This window comes from Panthera tigris, chromosome B1 (assembly GCF_018350195.1).
Source record: "Panthera tigris isolate Pti1 chromosome B1, P.tigris_Pti1_mat1.1, whole genome shotgun sequence".
Taxonomy (NCBI): Eukaryota; Metazoa; Chordata; class Mammalia; order Carnivora; family Felidae; genus Panthera; species Panthera tigris.
In genome coordinates this window covers 129,742,911-129,762,766 of record NC_056663.1, presented here as the reverse complement: position 1 = coordinate 129,762,766, position 19,856 = coordinate 129,742,911, and the positions used below count along the sequence as shown (strand labels likewise).

The 19,856-nt window shown below is 35.7% G+C and overlaps 1 protein-coding gene across 6 annotated transcripts in view; it reads left to right on the top strand.

Annotated features, from left to right (window-relative positions):
• CCSER1 (coiled-coil serine rich protein 1) overlaps nucleotides 1–19,856 on the top strand; it is an 855,904-nt gene that overhangs the window by 212,295 nt on the left and 623,753 nt on the right. For all 6 annotated transcript variants that reach the window (XM_042984180.1, XM_042984181.1, XM_007074680.2 and 3 more), the window contains exon 4: nucleotides 19,157–19,250. In XM_042984180.1, the coding sequence (XP_042840114.1) occupies nucleotides 19,157–19,250 (94 nt within the window). The remainder of the gene's footprint in view (nucleotides 1–19,156; nucleotides 19,251–19,856) is intronic.

Sequence of the window (19,856 nt, the reverse complement as noted above, 5' to 3'; positions counted from 1 at the left end):
TGTATTGATGGGGTTTGAATATTCAACTACATTTCTGTTAATTATGCAGCTCTTTAGAGGTGCTTGGGTGGCTCAGTTGGCTGAGCATCTGACTTTGGCTCAGGTCATGATCTCATAGCTTGTGAGTTTGAGCACAGCATCAGGCTCTGTGCTGACAGCTCAGAACCTGGAGCTTGCTTCAGATTCTGTGTCTTCCTGTCTCTCTGACTCCTCCCCTACTTGTGGTCTCTCTCAAAAATAAATAAACATTAAAAAAATTTTTTAAAAATTATGCAGCTCTTTATTTACTTAGAATTCTTTGTAGTCTAGGTGTATATAGTAAAAACTGATGCCAGTAGTTGGATAGGATAAGGTATTCCAATTTTGTCTTTAATTTTGCAAGTGATTTAGATACAATAAAAATATTTATTTAAATTTTATATTGATCTAAGCAGAGGGATAAGTTCATTTGAAAATCCTTATATCCACTCCATAATTTATCAAACAAGACAAACTAAAGAAATGAACCAATTCTGTCTGAATTCTCATGACAATTATTTTTCTAATTTTCACTCTAATGATATTTACTTGTTCTCTACATTTTAGATGCAGTTAATATTGACATGTGTTTGATAATTATGAATATATTTATTGTATGACTGTATGTTTTTAAAAGAGTATATGTCAATATTATATGTTTTATTCCTAGGTATTTTATGCTTCTTGGTGCAATTGTGAATGGGATCAGTTTCTTTGTCTTTCTGTTGCTTCATTGTTAGTGTATAAGAATGCAACTGATTTCTGTACATGGATTTTGTATCCTGCAACTTTGCTGAATTCATGTATCAGTTCTAGCAGACTTTTGGTGGAGTCTATCGGATTTTCCATGTATAATATCATGTCATCTGCAAAAAGCGAAAGCTTGACTTCATCTTTGCCAATTTTGATGCCTTTGATTTCCTTTTGTTGTCTGATTACTGATGCTAGAACTTCCAACATTATGTTAAACAACAGCGGTGAGAGTGGGCATCCCTGTCGTGTTCCTGATCTCAGGGAAAAAGCTCTCAGTTTTTCCTCATTGAGGATGATATTAGCTGTGGGCTTTTCATAAATGGCTTTTATGATGTTTAAGTATGTTCCTTCTATCCTGACTTTCTCAAGGGTTTTTATTAAGAAACGGTGTTGGATTTTGTCAAAGGCCTTTTCTGCATCGATTGACAGGATCATATGGTTCTTATCTTTTCTTTTATTAATGTGATGTATCACGTTGATCGATTTGCGAATGTTGAACCAGCCCTGCATCCCAGGAATGAATCCCACTTGATCATGGTGAATAATTCTTTTTATATGCTGTTGAATTTGATTTGCTAGTATCTTATTGAGAATTTTTGCATCCATATTCATCAGGGATATTGGCCTGTAGTTCTCTTTTTTTACTGGGTCTCTGTCTGGTTTAGGAATCAAAGTAATACTGGCTTCATAGAATGAGTCTGAAAGTTTTCCTTCCCTTTCTATTTCTTGGAATAGCTTGAGAAGGATAGGTATTATCTCTGCTTTAAACATCTGGTAGAACTCCCCTGGGAAGTCATCTGGTCCTGGACTCTTATTCGTTGGGAGATTTTTGATAACCGATTCAATTTCTTCGCTGGTTGTGGGTCTGTTCAAGCTTTCTATTTCCTCCTGATTGAGTTTTGGAAAAGTATGGGTGATTAGGAATTTGTCCATTTCTTCCAGGTTGTCCAATTTGTTGGCATATAATTTTTCATAGTATTCCCTGATAATTGTTTGTATCTCTGAGGAATTGGTTGTAATAATTCCATTTTCATTCATGATTTTATCTGTTTGGGTCATCTCCCTTTTCTTTTTGAGAAGCCTGGCTAGAGGTTTGTCAATTTTGTTTATTTTTTCAGAAAACCAACTCTTGGTTTCGTTGATCTGCTCTACAGTTTTTTTAGATTCTATATTGTTTATTTCTGCTCTGATCTTTATTATTTCTCTTCTTCTGCTGGGTTTAGGCTGCCTTTGCTGTTCTGCTTCTATTTCCTTTAGGTGTGCTGTTAGATTTTGTATTTGGGATTTTTCTTGTTTCTTGAGATAGGCCTGGATTGCAATGTATTTTCCTCTCAGGACTGCCTTCGCTGCATCCCAAAGCGTTTGGATTGTTGTATTTTCATTTTCGTTTGTTTCCATATATTTTTTAATTTCTTGTCTAATTGCCTGGTTGACCCATTCATTCGTTAGTAGGGTGTTCTTTAACCTCCACGCTTTTGGAGGTTTTCCAGACTTTTTCCTGTGGTTGATTTCAAGCTTCATGGCATTGTGGTCTGAAAGTATGCATGGTATAATTTCAATTCTTGTAAACTTATGAAGGGCTGTTTTGTGACCCAGTATTTGATCTATCTTGGAGAATGTGCCTTGTGCACTAGAGAAGAAAGTATATTCTGTTGCTTTGGGATGCAGAGTTCTAAATATATCTGTCAAGTCCATCTGATCCAATGTGTCATTCAGGGCCCTTGTTTCTTTATTGACCGTGTGTCTAGATGATCTATCCATTTCTGTAAGTGGAGTGTTAAAGTCCCCTGCAATGACCACATTCTTATCCATAAGGTTGCCTATGTTTGTCAGTAATTGTTTTATATATTTGGGGGCTCCCGTATTCGGCACATAGACATTTATAATTGTTAGCTCTTCCTGATGGATAGACCCTGTGATTATTATATAATGCCCTTCTTCATCTCTTGTTACAGCCTTTAATTTAAAGTCTAGTTTGTCTGATAGAAGTATGGCTACTCCAGCTTTCTTTTGGCTTCCAGGAGCATGATAAATAGTTCTCCATCCCCTCACTCTCAATCTAAAGATGTCCTCAGATCTAAAATGAGTCTCTTGTAGACAGCAAATAGATGGGTCTTGTTTTTTTTATCCATTCTGATACCCTATGTCTTTTGGTTGGCGCATTTAATCCATTTACATTCAGTGTTATTATAGAAAGATTCGGGTTTAGAGTCATTGTGATGTCTGTATGATTTATGCTTGTAGTGATGTCTCTGGTACTTTGTCTCACAGGATCCCCCTTAGGATCTCTTGTAGGGCTGGTTTAGTGGTGACAAATTCCTTCAGTTTTTGTTTGTTTGGGAAGACCTTTATCTCTCCTTCTATTTTAAATGACAGACTTGCTGGATAAAGGATTCTCGGCTGCATATTTTTTTCTGTTTAATACATTGAAGATCTCGTGCCAATCCTTTCTGGCCTGCCAAGTTTCAAAAGAGAGATCAGTCATGAGTCTTATAGGTCTCCCTTTATAAGTTAGGGCATGTTTATCCCTTGCTGCTTTCAGAATTTTCTCTTTATCCTTGTATTTTGCCAGTTTGACTATGATATGTCGTGCAGAAGATCGATTCAAGTTACGTCTGAAGGGAGTTCTCTGTGCCTCTTGGATTTCAATGCCTTTTTCCTTCCCCAGTTCAGGGAAGTTCTCAGCTATAATTTCTTCAAGTACCCCTTCAGCCCCTTTCCCTCTCTCTTCCTCCTCTGGAATACCAATTATGCGTATATTATTTCTTTTTAGTGTATCACTTAGTTCTCTAATTTTCCCCTCATACTCCTGGATTTTTTTATCTCTCTTTTTCTCAGCTTCCTCTTTTCCATAACTTTATCTTCTAGTTCACCTATTCTCTCCTCTGCCTCTTCAAGCCGAGCCGTCGTTGTTTCCATTTTGTTTTGCATTTCGTTTAAAGCGTTTTTCAGCTCCTCCTGACTGTTCCTTAGTCCCTTGATCTCTGTGGCAAGAGATTCTCTGCTGTCCTCTATACTGTTTTCAAGCCCAGCGATTAATTTTATGACTATTATTTTAAATTCACTTTCTGTTATATTATTTAAATCCTTTTTGATCAGTTCATTAGCTGTTGTTATTTCCTGAAGATTCTTCTGAGGGGAATTCTTCCGTTTGGTCATTTTGGATAGTCCCTGGAGTGGTGAGGACCTGCAGGGCACTTCCCCCGTGCTGTGGTGTATAACTGGAGTTGGTGGGCGGGGCCGCAGTCCCACCTGATGTCTGCCCCCAGCCCACCTCTGGGGCCACAGTCTGACTGGTGTGTGCCTTCTCTTCCCCTCTCCTAGGGGCGGGATTCACTGTGGGGTGGCGTGGCCTGTCTGGGCTACTTGCACACAGCCAGGCTTGTGGAGCTGGGGATCTGGCGTATTAGCTGGGGTGGGTAGGCAAGGTGCACGGGGGCAGGAGGGGCAGGCTTAGCTCGCTTCTCCTTAGGTGATCCACTTCAGGAGGGGCCCTGTGGCAGCGGGAGGGAGTCAGACCCGCTGCTGGAGGGGTGGCTCTGCAGAAGCACAGAGTTGGGTGTTTGGGTGGAGCAAGCAAGTTCCCTGGCAGGAACTAGTTCCCTTTGGGATTTTGGCTGGGGGATGGGCAAGGGAGATGGCGCTGGTGAGCGCCTTTGATCCCCGCCAAACTGAGCTCTGTCTTCCCGGGGCTCAGCAACTCTCCCTCCCTTTGTCTTCCAGCCTTCCCACTTTCTGAGCAGAACTGTTAACTTATGACCTCCCAGATGCTAAGTCCCGCTTGCTGTGGGAACACACTCCGTCCAGCCCCTCCGCTTTTGGGAACCAGACTTGGGGGTCTCTGCTTGGCCGGCGGGCCGCCCCTCAGCCCCGGCTCCCTCCCACCAGTCCGTGGAGCGCGCACCGCCTCTGCGCCCTTCCTACCCTCTTCCGTGGGCCTCTCGTCTGCGCTTGGCTCTGGAGACTCTGTTCTGCTAGTTTCTGGTGGTTTTCTGGGTTAGTTAGGCAGGTGTAGGTGGAATCTAAGTGATCAGCAGGATGCACGGTGAGCCCAGCGTCCTCCTAAGCCACCATCTTCCAGGAACTCCCTCAATATTATATGTTTTAAACTAATCCTTCAAGTAGGATATACGACTATGTATATCTTTATAGATCACAATAGATATTGAAGCACTAAAGATAATTGCTCTGATGATAAACCACTTCTAAACTTGTTATGTCCATATCTTAATGTTGGTGAAATGTTTGTTCTTCTTTGAATGATTTAATACTATTTTTATTTTAATCATTAAAATACAATTCTTTCCATCACATAAAGCAATATAAATTTAATGTTTCAAATAGATAGGAAGTTATCATTTTATGAAGAAGAAAAAGGTACCCTGCACTTGCTTCTCGTGTGCGACTTATGAGGTTTTATTTCTTTGTATTTAAATACAAAGTACATTAATATGGAAATGATTCAGGAAGTGAAATTATTTTGCTTCCCAACCAGCTCCAATATGATACTTTCAACACATTGAAATATAAAAATTATTTAACTTAACTATAGATTTCTCATGAAGTCAGAAAATTGTCTAACTTATATACTATACTGTTCTAGTCAACAAGTTCAGAGTTTGAGACAGTGTGTTACTTGCCTAGTACCTGACATACAGAAGTTTTTCAATAAATATTAATTGAATTAAATTATTAATGTATGTGCTAAGTGCTATGGGAGCTTCAAAGGGAGAATAATACACCATGTTTACATTTAAAATGATGTAAATAAGACTAATATTATAAGCTACATGGGAAAAATTAATGTTAGTAATTTTTTAAAGTTTTTATTTAAATTCGATTTAGTTGGGGTCCAGTAGGTTAAGTGTCAGACTCTTGATTTTGGCTCAGGTCATGATCTCTCCACTTGTGAGATCAAGTCCTGTTTGAAATTCTCTCCCTCTCTCTCTGACCCCCCCCCATTCTTTCCCTCAAAATAAATAAATATTAAAAATGCCAGTTAACATACAGTGTAATATTAATTTCAAGTGAACAATATAGTTATTTAGCACTTCTATACAACACCCAGTGCTCATCACAAGTGCACTCCTTAATCCCCATCCTAATGTTAGTAATTTTTTTAGCTTAGAGAAATTGTTAAGCACATGAAGATGAATCTTCAAAGGAATGGAACATTAATTGGACCTTGGTGGACGTGTAAATAGGAAACACATGTGGTTCAATTTGCAACTGTGGGAAAGAAAGGAAATGTCAAGCAACATTTGAAAGGTTACACTTTATTTTACCATATTCAAAGGGAATATGGGAGGGTCATTTGTGTGTGAAAGGAATTATGGATAGGGAAGGTAGTTTATCAGGGATGAATAGTCCTCATTTTAAAGGAAAGTGAATTATCGCCCAAAGAGATCAGTTAACTAGTTTGAGATTCCATAGAACTTAGAAAAAATGGGAGTGTAACTGGGAAGTTTTAGGGAAGCCAGTCTAGACTTCTTTTTCAAAACTATAAATATGTCCAAACATCTAGTAAAATGCTAGTAGCCTTAAGCAAACAAACAACAGTTCTTGGTATTTGAGAGGATTTCCTTTTTTTTTTTTTTTTTAAGAATTTTTTCTAACGTTTATTTATTTTTGAGACAGAGAGAGATAGAGCATGAATGGGGGAGGAGCAGAGAGAGAGGGAGACACAGAATCGGAAGCAGGCTCCAGGCTCCGAGCCATCAGCCCAGAGCCCGATGCGGGCCTCGAACTCACGGACCGTGAGATCGTGACCTGAGCTGAAGTCGGACGCTTAACCGACTGAGCCACCCAGGCGCGCCCCGAGGATTTCCTTTAATAGCTACCAAGAACCCCTTCCCACTGCGCACACACTCAGTAGCTCACTCACATCACTTGAAGGGAACCTTAGAGAAACTTTTATTCTTCAGGCAAGCATATTTAAATCTTGGTTCTGCAACTTTTTGTATCATGGTTTTAGGCCAGTTATTTAATTCTTCTAACCCTCAGGCTTTTCATGTGTAAGACAATGCATGCCATTATGACTGTTAGGATCCATTAGAAAATGTTTTCTCACAATGAATTCACGGCAGAGTGGTCAGTCAGAATGACTTTCCTAAAATGTATATTTAAGCATGTCAGTCTCCAATGACGTAAACGTTCCTCACTTGCCTGAAAGGTATTAACAGATAACCCAGACTGCTAATCTGTTGTGATGCCCTCACCTGTCTCCCCCGCTCAAACCATTCTAGCCTTCTGTCTGCTCTAACATACTAGCTCACACCCACCTTCGATGATTTGCATATATTATTTCTTCTGTTAGGAATGCTTTCCCTCTGGGGTTTTCATATGGCTGCTTATTATTCATGACTCAGCCCTAATGACACCTTTAGAAGGGCCTTCCCTGCCTACCTTATGTAAAGTAGCTGCTTCCCATAACAAGTGAATATTATATTAGTATTTTTTTAAATAGCATTTATCAGTAGCTCAAATTATCTTATGTATTTGCTAATATATTTACTGTCTAGATTAGGAAACTTTTCTCTCTTGTTCAAGATTTAGTGCACCTGGTAAACCTTCAATAAATATTGTTAAATAAGGAAATAAATAAATTTTTGTTACCAGAATGATGAGTCCAATAATGGAAAATTTGGGGATAAGTAGAAGAAGATAACCAATAAGTCTTTATCTCAGACAACACATACAGTATTTCCATATATATTGTATTTGTGAATAACTAGTTTGTTACTAAAAAGTAAACATTGATATAAAAAAAAACAAAACTCAGGGGTGCCTGGGTGGCTCAGTCAGTTAAGCATCCGACTTTGGCTCAGGTTATGATCTCAGGGCTCATGGGTTCGAGCCCCACGTTGGGCTGGGTGCTGACAGCTCAGAGCCTGGAACCTGCTTCTGATTCTGTGTCTCCCTCTCTCTCTACCCGTCCCCTACTCCTGGTCTGTCTCTGCCTCTTTCTCAAATAAATGGACAGTAAAAAAAGAATAAAAACAACTCACTTTGATATTTTTCCACCTGCAGATATGGCTCTAGAATCTAAGAAAACATTATATGACATGTTTTTTTTTTTTATTTAGGCCCAGCCATTTAAGACAAAATTAGTTCACTAGCCACGCCCTGTCTATGGAAACATAGTATATGTGTGATGAAGAATTGAGCCTTTCCCAAAAAGAAGTGTGGCTTTTGCCCTTAGCTTATTAGGGACAGCCTATATCATACTTCATTGTATTATATTTACTTAGAGTGGGGAGCTGGCCACACCAGGTCTTAAATGGGACTGAACATATCTGGCATATCATATGAGGCTGGCCATGCTAGAAAGACTTATCAAATAATTTAGAAATTTCAGGTCATTTGATACCAGATAACCTGGAGGATAGATCAAGCATGTAGTCAGTCAATTAATTATACCTATATAATGAAGTCCAGTTAACTCTGGACACTGAAGCTTGAGTGAGTTTCTCTTGTTGGCAATACTTGCTGTGCATTGTGACGTATCAATACTGGGAGAGTAATACTTCACGTGTATGAGGGAAGCTTTGCATTTGGAACCCTCCCAGACTCTACACACCTCTTCCTTTGCCTGATTTTAGGCCTGGACTCTTTCCCTGTTACAAATCCTAATTGTGAACGTAGCTTTCAGTGAATTCTGTGAGGCTTTCCAGTGAATTATTGTACTTGAGGGTGTTTTGGAAACATTCCAAACTTTCTGTTGCTGTCAGAAGTAAGAGTAGCTTTGGGGAATGTGCCCATAGACTTTGCAGTTTGTTTGATTCTCTATAGTATATGATGGTGGGAAAGAAGCTCACAGTTGTCTTACAGATTTTAACATTTGAAACTGTGTGGAATTACAGAGAATAACTATTCTAATCATCTCATGGAAGGGCATCAAAGAGGTTATGATTTGCTTCGGTTCACAGAGCTAGTTTGGTGCTGGATCAGGGTTCAGAATCAGGTTTATTGACCCCAGTAATTTGGATTTCCCACTGTACTGTGTTATTTGGCACAAGTTTGATACAAGTATCACTGGATATCTTTGATTCCTGTTTCATAAATAAAATTATTATAATTCTTAATTTATGAATCAGTAATATATTTATCAATTTTATAGTATCTTACATACATATAAAGATAAACCTAGAATAAAACCTAAGACTTAAATTATAGAAAAACTATCTATATCTAAAATTACCTAATTTTTCTCTGGAACAGTTATCCTCATCTGGAATGTATTGATTTTGTTCTGTGGTTAACATTGTGGTCAGTGGTTTAACAAATTTACGTATTAGATTTTCTTTGGCAAATTCTAATTCAGCATATTGGAATAGTGGAATGATGGGAATCTCCTACAATTTTCAGAACCACTGATAATGGTAAAAAATATGTATTTTCCGTGAGACTAAAATGACAGCTTAAAAAAAAAAGCTCACACCTTAAAAATTCTAAAACAACTAAACTAGTGTAGGCCTAGTAATTAAGAGTCCTTAAGCATTCCTGTGTATTATACATGAATGCTTTTTTTGGATAACATATTTTCCTTAAAACAACTAATGGTTTTGTTTTTTTTAAAACTATGTAGCACAAAGAATGAGGCAGTCCTGTATGTTTTTCTCCAGCAGGAAGTACAATGAGTACTCCATATTATTTCCTTGGGAAAAGCACTCTGCTTAGTGTGGGTACAGTTTGTGAGTTTGTGTTTCATGAGAACCAGTACATATTGCACATAAAGGAAGTTTTTTTAGAGAAAGGTTTTTAAACTTTCCTATCAGTAAATATTCCTGTCAAGAAACATTTTCAGTACATATTAAAAGTAGTGTTGTAAAAAATGCCTGTGATATAATATAGATACGTTACCTTGTATTTGTTCTTCAGGCATATATTCAGAGGATATATTCCATGCAATGAAAGAAATGCAAATGGCATTTTCATAAAAGAAGAAATGTGATTGGTTGTAGTAAGCTTGCAGGAAGCAATTTTGGAGAGGTAGATAGGGATCATATTATGGGGTTTCGAATGATAATAATTAGTATTTATTCTATAGACGCATACCATTGATATCTTTTTCTGTGTTAGATAAGGAGAGATATATAAAAATGAATGCTTTCATAAGGATAATCTCAGAGAAGTGTGTAGTGAAAATTGAAGAATTGTAATGGTCCTTGGCAAAAAGTTGACAGGGACACCAATTACAAGATAATATGGTATACTTCATGACTTTGAAATGCTCAATTCCCCTATTACACAAATAAGAATGAAGGCTAGAAATAATTATCTCTGTCTATAATATATTTTTATAAATATTAGAATTTCAGGGGCACCTGGGTGGCTCAGTTGGTTAAGTGTCTAAATTTGGGTTTCAGCTGGGGTCATGATCTCGTGACTCGTCAGTTCGAGCCCGCATCAGGCTCCATGATGACAGTGCGGAGCCTACTGGGGATTCTCTCTCTCCCTCTGGCTCTGCCCCTCACCATGCTCACTCTGTCTCTCAAAATAAATAAACGCAAAAAATTATTTTTAGATATTAGGATTTCAAGCATTCTAATTATTAGAGCATTCTCTTTCACGTTACCATGTTCATCTCTAGTCAGTTACACATGGTATAATTGGAGTATTTTATACTACATTTATACTACAAGCATACAAATGTTGCTTTCGTTGGAGATAAGACTACTTGATAAACACTAGTTGTGTTACTTTATTGATAATGGAACAAACTGATATAGTCAGGTTTAGAATCTAGGAGATGGCATCTGTGACATTGGGCCTAATTTGTCATGAAAACAGAACCCCAAAAGATACTATTTTTCCCTTCTTATTTTAAATGATGCTAAGGAAAAATATGCATCTTAACTTTTAAATTTTAATTTTTCAATTGAGTGCAGTTGAGATACAATGTTACATTCATTTCAGGTGTAAAATATAGTGATTCAATTTATCTATATATTATGCTGTTCTTACCACAAGTGTAGCTACTCTCTGTCACAGTACAACACTATCAAAGTACTACTGCTTATGTTCCCTATGCTGTGCCTTTTATTCCTGTGACTTACTCATTCCACAACTGGAAGCCTGTGTCTCTCACTCCTCTTCACTCATTTTGCCCATCACCTCACCCCCCCTTCCCTCTGGTGGCCATTAGTTTGTTATTTGTAAAAACACCCATTTTAAAACTTAACAGCAATTATTATGTTTTAATTTTGAGTTATGAAGTTTGATAATTATGTAATATATCTACACTTTCTAGTTTCCTATTTTATTCCTTAATAATGAAATTAACTTTATTTCCTTGCATAGATTAAAATTTTGTGTGAATTCAGATATTGGCTTAAGATTCATAAAATCTATGGTTACATGAATCTGTATAAATGTTAAATTTCCTAAAAATATTGAAATATGAAATATTTTAGCATATTTGTTTTATTTTAGCACTTATATCATTGTTATATTAATATAAAGGGAAAAATTAGCAACTCTGGGCAGAACTTTAAGAATCTCATTTTGCTGGGGCACCTGGGTAGCTCAGTCAGTTGAGCATCAGACTCTTGATTTCAGCTCAGGTCGTGATTGCAGGGTGGTGCAAGCCCCGAGTTGGGCTCTGCACTGAGCGTGAAGCCTGCTTGAGATTCATTCTCTCTCTCTCTCTCTCTCTCTCTCCCTCTCTCTCTCTCTCTCTCTCTCTCCTCTCTCTCTCTCTCTCTCCCTCTCTCTCCCTCTCTCTCTCTCCCTCTCTCTCCCTCTCTCTCTCTCCCTCTCTCTCTCTCTCTCTCCCTCTCTCTCCCTCTCCCTCTCCCTCTCCCTCTCCTTCTCCCTCTCCCTCCCTCCCTCCCTCCCCCCCTTTGCCCCTCCTCTGCTCTGAAAAATAAAAGAATCTCATTTTGTTAAATATTTCATATTTAAATACAAAAAAACACGTTAATCAAAATACAATATTATTCTTTGCACATATGTATAATGACAATATATATTTTAATGAATTCATAAGATGACTATTCGCATTTGCAAAATGTATGTCTTTGGACTTATGGGAAGTCTTATGAATAAGTGTTGATAGAATTAAGACATTTTTGAAAATATTTATTAAAAATATATTTTGAACTACATAAATTCATACAGTAAAACTATACCTAACAAAGAGCAAGCTGTGTTTAGAAATATTTCACAGCTGCTGTGTTGAAAGGTGAAGGTAATTCTATCATAATGATTGAGTGTGCTTTCTTTACCCAATCAAAAAAATCAAAATCAAATAACTGTCCTCAGAGCAGGAGTTATAGAATATTATTGTGTTAATTTCTCTTTCAAAAAAATAGTGGAATCATATTGTTGAAAACATACGCATGTATTAGTGTATTTTCTTTTCGTTTTCATTGCATATATAGATGTGCATATGTAAGTGCTTAACTCATAAAATTATGAGTACCCATCCTATTCTGATGCCTGTTTTTGATGATGTGTGTACCTCACCACTTTTACACTTCTCATTTTTTTTATAACTTGTGTGATTTATCTTTTGGGGATAATAGGAATTATTTAAAGACACTTGCCAAGTTAGTGGCTCTAATCATTTTTGCTGAATAAATGCAAATATAATTAATTGTAAGGCAAATCTCAAAATGTATTACTAGGTTCACACAGGGAAATTTGACTGAGGCCTTCTACAATTGTTACATCGTACATTTTTGATAATAAAATAATATTTTCCTTTTGGTTAATATTGGGAAACTTCTATGATTAGAATATTGGAGAATTATATGTATATTCTAGACAATGCTGCTTATAATGGAAGATGATTAAAAGAAGAATGCATACCAGATTAACAATCCTTTTTAATTTGCATAGTTATCTCTTCACTTTTAGATCAAGTAATGATCAGAGCAGTTCTATGTCAATTACATATTTTGTAAACAGCTATGAAAGTCCAGTCCAGGGTGCCATATCTTGCATCTTGCAACTTTAGAGAAGTTAAGCCTATTTGGATAATCCTTTGACTAAAATACAGCAGTATAAACATGCAATTAATGACATCTTCATAATGCCACAATTAAAGAATGTGTTAATAATTTAATAATCTCCTTTGATGGAATTCTTTCTTTTTAAAGCAGTGCTTCCTTGTGTAGTGACATGTCTCAGCTTTATTTTTAGCAGGATCATAATTATTATCTTTATTGCAATAAAGTAATGCTAAAGGATTATTTTAGAGTGTGTTTAATGGATTGGTTTCATATTAATGTATGATCACAGCTTGTTTTTTCAACTTAGTAACTTTGAAAATTCAATTTTAGTATTTCAGCCAATAGCAACAAGGCTCTAGAGAATTGCTTCACACTAACCAAACACAGGAGATTGATGTATTAAAAAAAAAAAAACCTACTTTATTTATTTAAAAAAATGGTATTCTTTACTAGAATACCGTTATCTGTAAGGTCTATGAGGAAAGAAACTATGCTCTGTTCGGTTCGTTGTTATATCCCTAGGGTTTAGAAGATTAATTTTTGAATTACTTCCTTAAGAATTTTTTAGTTTACTTTTAATGGGTCAAAGTCATTTGGCAGATTACCTGAGTAATCAGTGCTATTGATCGATTTTTAAATGTCTATTTAGAGAATACCTAGTAGTAATTGTGCTTGATTTAATATCCAGTTTATTAATATTGTGAATTTAATAAATAATTAGTATTTTATTGCAATTAAACAATCAATTCTTTTCAAACTACCCACATGAATGTTACATACCAACAAAATAGACTATGGATTAAATTACATTTTCCATGGCCTTTTAACACTGGTTTAAATTTTATATAATTCTTCCTGATGAGTTATTAAAATACCAAATCTAACATGACAATTTATCTTTTTTAAAAAAAAGCCCTGACGCGGGGCTTGAACTCACACACAGACTGTGAGATCATGACCTGAGCTGAAGTTGGACGCTTAACCAACTGAGCCACCCAGGGGCCCCAAACATGACAATTTATCTTAAATGCTTTAGCCACTTAAAAAAAAAAAAAAAAAAAATATATATATATATATATATATATATATATATACACACACACACACACACGCGCGCGCGCGCGCACAGACACACACACACACACACACACACACACACACACACACATACATATTACAATAATCCCAAAGCCTGTCATATGCTTATCTTTAAACTGGTTACTAGTGTGCTAATACTAGGGATATCTTTTTTTCTTCTTTTACGTTGCTGATGTGGAAATTTTCCTATTTCCCTAGGATTTCAAAGATATCTGAGACTATTTCAAAGATCGGAAGCTTTCCTAAGATTCAGTAACCATGCTAGAATTAGAAGAAAAAGAAAGTTATCTCTTAGATTTACAAATTCTGGGTTTTTTATTAGAAAATTTTTTGTCTAGTCATTGCATTGGAATTTGCTGTATATTCAGAGATGGTTCAAATAAGGATATTAGCCATCAGGTTGGACTTTCTTTTTACAATTAAAATCTACTTGTTTTATGCCCTTATGCCTTTATTTAGAGTTCAAGCCTAGTTTTTAATTTTGTGCAATATTGGTGTTTCTTCACAAAATGATTTGTTTTTTAAGTCCAAACTGCTTGTGCTACAAAACAATTTCCCTGTTATTATGATATATAGGTCTGGTGTATGAATGTTATTAAAAACTCATGCACTTTCATTAGTATATCTTCGTTATGTAGAGCTACCTAACTTTTTATCTTTTAGGAGATGCGAGACTATTTCTGCTTAGTTACCACTTCTGTTTATTCCACTAATTTATCGCATGTTTCAAACACACAGTTCTGCTCTGTTAGATGTGGGGTATGATCACTAGTGTTAATTAACTGCTGGACTTCTTTTCCACTTGGTTATTATGTGTGACCATAAGTGGTGATCAATCTTTTCTGTTTCTGGTACAGAATTTTGAAGTTACTACTTTGATGTTTGCGGGTCTTTCCTTTCACTAATGGAAAGAAATACATGTCTTATTATAAACATACATATAATCAGAAAAACAAAATACCTGTATATTAACTATTTATTGAAGACAATAGAAATTAAAGATACTTTTCTCTGTATGTACCTTTTGTGTATATTATAAGCAACTTTTAAAAAAAATGTTTCAAGTGTCTCTCTCTCTATATATAACTTTTATATTTTATAAAAAATTTATATTTATATTATATATATGTATATAAATATTATATATATATATATTTAATTTAACTTCAAGTTAGTTAATATACAGTGTAGTCTTGAATTCAGGAGTAGAACCCAGTGGTTTATCTCTTACATATGACACCTAGTGCTCATCCTAAACGTGCCCTCCTTAATGCTCATCACCCATTTAACCCATCCCCCCACCCACCTCCCTCTAGCATTCTGCAGTTTGTTCTCTGTATTTAAGAGTCTCATATGGTTTGCCTCCCTCTCCGTTTTTATCTTTTATTTATTTGTTTGTTTGTTTGTTTATTTATTTATTTATTTATTTCTGGTCAGGTTTTAATTTAAATTCCAGTTAGTTAACATATAGTGTAATACTAGTTTCAGTAGTGGAATTTAGTGATTCATCACTTACTTAAAATTTAACCCAGTATGAGTGCCTCGTTATGCCCCTCATATCAACAATTCTGTTTAAGTATTATGAACTCTTAACCTTCAACAGATTCAAGCTGTTTAATTGAGCCACATATATATATTTTCATGTTCATATGTCAGAGATTAGCCAGGGAGAAGCCGTTTAGATTGCTTTCCTTAGCCTTTCATAACTGCCTCTGACTTTTTTTTTTGGTTAGATGAAACTTGTTTTCTGGCAACAAAAGAATGAAACAGAATTATTCTATATTTTTCTTTCCTTTTTTCCCCTTTCCTTAATACCTAAGGAGCCCTGGTTCTTTGTTGGTGGATACTGAGCAGTGAGTATCTGGTTTGCCTGTAAGTGCTGGCTGGGGGCAAAAGTATTGCTGCTGTGGTTGGTCTCTTTTAAGGAGAAATCAGGAAAACATATTATTTTTAGGTTTATGAATTCACATTGATTTTCTTCTCAAACATATCATGTTGCTGCATTTTCTCTTCTTTGATTATGAGATTTTACCAGCTTCAAAGACTCCACTACATTAACAGGAGTGCTTTGTAAGCAAGATATCAATGCAAGGCTATTTAGAATTAGGAGATTTAAGAGCAATTCATCTAGATTGGTGGCAAATAGACCCATCCTAGTCCAAATGTCAAGGGTCACTTACAAAATGTGAATAAAATTGGAACAATGCAGTTAAGTTTTCCAAATTTTATTTGTTCAGTTTCTTGGTGTTACTTTCTTAAATGTAGGACAGGGTTTTTAAATATTTCCTTGTGGGGGTGCCTGTTTCTTGGTGTTACTTTCTTAAATGTAGGACAGGGTTTTTAAATATTTCCTTGTGGCTCAGTTTGTTAAGCGTCCGACTTTGGCTCAGGTCATGATCTCACGGTTCCTGAGTTCGAGCCCAGAAACAGGCTCTGTACTGACAGCTCAGAGTCTGGAACCTGCTTCAGATTCTGTGTGTGTGTCTCTCTCTGCCCCTACCCTGCTCACACTGTCTCTCTCTCTTTCTGTCAAAAATAAAACATTTAAAAATTTTTAAAAATACTTTCTTGTTAAAAAAAAAACAAAACCAGAAACAAAAAAACACTTCTTTAAAAAATTTATTTGTCAAACTTTTGATGGATGTATTAACTTTCAAAGTTTAATTTTTTTTAATGTTTATTTTTGAGAGAGAGATTGAGAGAGAGAGAGAGGGAGAGACAAAGCACGAGTGGAGGAGGGGCAGAGAGGGAGACACAGAATCTAAAGCAGACTCCAGGCTCCAAGCTGGCAGCACAGAGCCTGACACGGGGATCAAACTCACAGACAGTGAGATCATAACCTGAGCTGAAGACAGACACTTAACTGACTGAGCCATCCAGGCACTCCTCAAAATTCAAAATTTAAAATTCAACCTTGAAAAGATCACGTATGCCTTTGGACCTCTGGAATTCCTAGAACCAGGAGCCAGAATACCTGCTACTATGACATTTTTAAAAATTTTCAAGTAGACTTAGAATGGTCATAGCTATATAATGAATCCCAAAGCCTCTGTGATGACATCATTTTGCTACTTGCGATATCTATCACCAAACAGAAACTTTTCTCATTTGTACAGTAAAATTGTCAGTAAGTTTGGTTATGATGTCCCATCTTTGATCATCCACCAGAGACAGGAGTTTGACTCATGTAAACACCTGGTACCTTCTTCTGGTACCCTAGCTATGTGGGTTGGGCAGTGCAGTTCCAAGTAGAAGAGGGAAATGCTGTGCAAACCATAGAGCCCTACTGTTACGCCAGTCCTTACTGGGTGTAACAACAACAAAAAGGTGACAGTCATCTATAAGGCACTCATTTCTTTCTTTTCTTTCTTTGTTCCAACTTTCATTGTTTTCTAAATGTTGTTGGCAGTATTAGTTTGCTGGGGCTGCCATAACAAAATACCACAGAGGTGGTGTTTTTACGTGGCTTAAACAATAGAAAATTACTTTCTTACCATTTCTGTAGGATGAAAATCCAAGATCACAGGGTAGGCAGATTTGTTTTCTCCTGAATTCTCTCTCCTTGGCCTACAGATGGTTCCCTCTTGTGTCCTCACATGATTGTCCTTCTGTTTGTGTTGCCTGAGTCCTAATATTCTCTTCTTATAAGAGCACTTAGTCATATTGGATTAGGGCCCATCCATGCAACCTGATTTAACTATAATATTTTCTTTAAGGGTTCTGTGTCCAAACACATCACATTGTAAGATACTGGGTCTTAGTACTTCAGCATATGAATTTTGGATAGAAACAAGACTATAATATTATTCAATGAAATTCAAAATATAAGACTAAAATTATTTAGACTAATTTGAAGCTAGTAAAGCACTACATTTTCACTATGAAACAATTTTTTTTTTTTTTTTTTTACAAAATTACTCTGGACTCGCACATTGATTCCTTCATTTAGATAGTGCTTAATAGACATTAATACTAGTGTCTTTACCAAATCTCCCTTTCTTATCCACATTCAACTTGAATTATGCTTCTTTTGTTGTTTTAATACTCTCTTTTGTATTTTTTGAGGAAGACAGCTTATCTTTTGTTGCCTGTATCTTATATCATCTTTTGATGCTATATAAATAAGTAACTTATTCTCAGTAGACTATTCCTGCCACAGTATGTCATAAAACTACCAGTAAACAGTTGATTATCTTATAGTTTAAATTACTAGTTACCTTGTAATTAATACAGATAAAATAGAATTCAACATAATGCAATGAATAATGAGTTTTTATAACTTTCATTTGTGGAGAGAAGCAGTTGTATTTGGGGATATTTATCACTTTTGAAACTTTTATTGTGCTCTATTCACAGATAACACATGATTCTAAAGTTTAATGATGTTTAATTCTTTTTTTTCTTTACAGTGAGAGTAATTTATTTAAAAGCCAGAGTGTCCTTACTTTCAATCCCCAGAACTAAGGTGTTCAGTGTTCATTTGACAATATAACTGGGCTTTCCTTAATGTGTATTTAGTTCTTTAAACTTAAATTATGGTATCATTCAAATTAGTAGAAAAAGTTGTCTAAGATGTGGTGTCATTTACTACATGTAGCATTGTGTACATTTGTACAAAAGTATAAAACATACTTTTTTAAAATTTCAATCTAATTTTTAATACTGCTTTTTCTTAATATAGTCACTACTCATCTGTATATGTACCTCCCTCAAGAATTCCTACCTCTGCACATCACTGTTTCCCCTCAAAACTTCTCTATATACCCTTCTGTTTTCCCTCTGAGAGGAGAAAAGAAAAGAAACATGTAATCTAGCTCGAATGTTTATAGCATTATGAAAGTCAATAATTAATTTTTAATCTTATTGACATTTATTTCTTCTGTTCATTTCTCCCAATCTTAAGCAAATGATTAGGAAATGGTAACTGGATCTTCACTTCCAAGTATGGTCTAAATTAATATCTCATGGTTGGCACTGTATACAAATTTGTTTGAGAAACAGTTCATTAAATGTATCAGAAGAATGTTACTCAGATTTGAAAGATAAATATAAAAAAATAATCTTAAGTTTCAGTTTACAAACTTCTATACATTTGAAAAGCCTTTATATTCTCTTTAGGAGTTTTAGTGAGAGTTAAGATTTTTATAATAATGTTTGGAATTTTTTATTGGGCTGATAATGTTAAAGCCTATGGGATAGTCAAATGATTTCTTGGATTCAGCTAAAACTTTTCATTTCTATTTTTTTTTTCTTCATGGCATTTGTATGTGGGTATTTCCTCAATTTTTCAGTGTTTTGGTCTCTAACTATTGATTTTGCTATTTCTTCAGGATGTTTTGAATAATTTGGGATCTTGTGAACTGGATGAAGATGATCTAATGCTTGATCTGGAATTTTTAGAGGAACAGAATCTTCATCCTTCAGGTGAGTGCTAAATGCACCATAACATACAATTTTGATCCTACTCACTTAGCTTTCATTGATAAACTTCATATTATTTAGGATGCACTCAGTCTTTTCCATCTCCAGTTTTGTATATTATATGTGCAAGGCACATGCTAGGTACCATAGACACATGATTCTGGTGATCTTAAAATCTGTTATGAAATATAAATCCAGTGGGAAGATAATTATAAAATAAGAAAAAACCTATTAAGACATTTCAAAGAAGGAAATTATAATTTAACACACAATGGAAAAGTTAATATTTTCTCTTTCTGAAGGAAAACAAAAACAATTATAATCCCATTTTTCATTTATTTTATATAATCAAATGGAAGTTTTGCAGATCAAGGTTTACTCTTCAAAATCTTAGCCACTCCAGTAATAATTGCATAGGTTAATGTTTTTTTAATTTTTTTTTAATGTTTATTTATTTTTGAGACAGAGAGAGACAGAGCATGAATGGGGCAGGGTCAGAGAGAGAGGGAGACACAGAATCCGAAACACGCTCCAGGCTCTGAGCAGTCAGCACAGAGCCTGATGCGGGGCTCGAACTCATGGACCCCGAGATCATGACCTGAGCTGAAG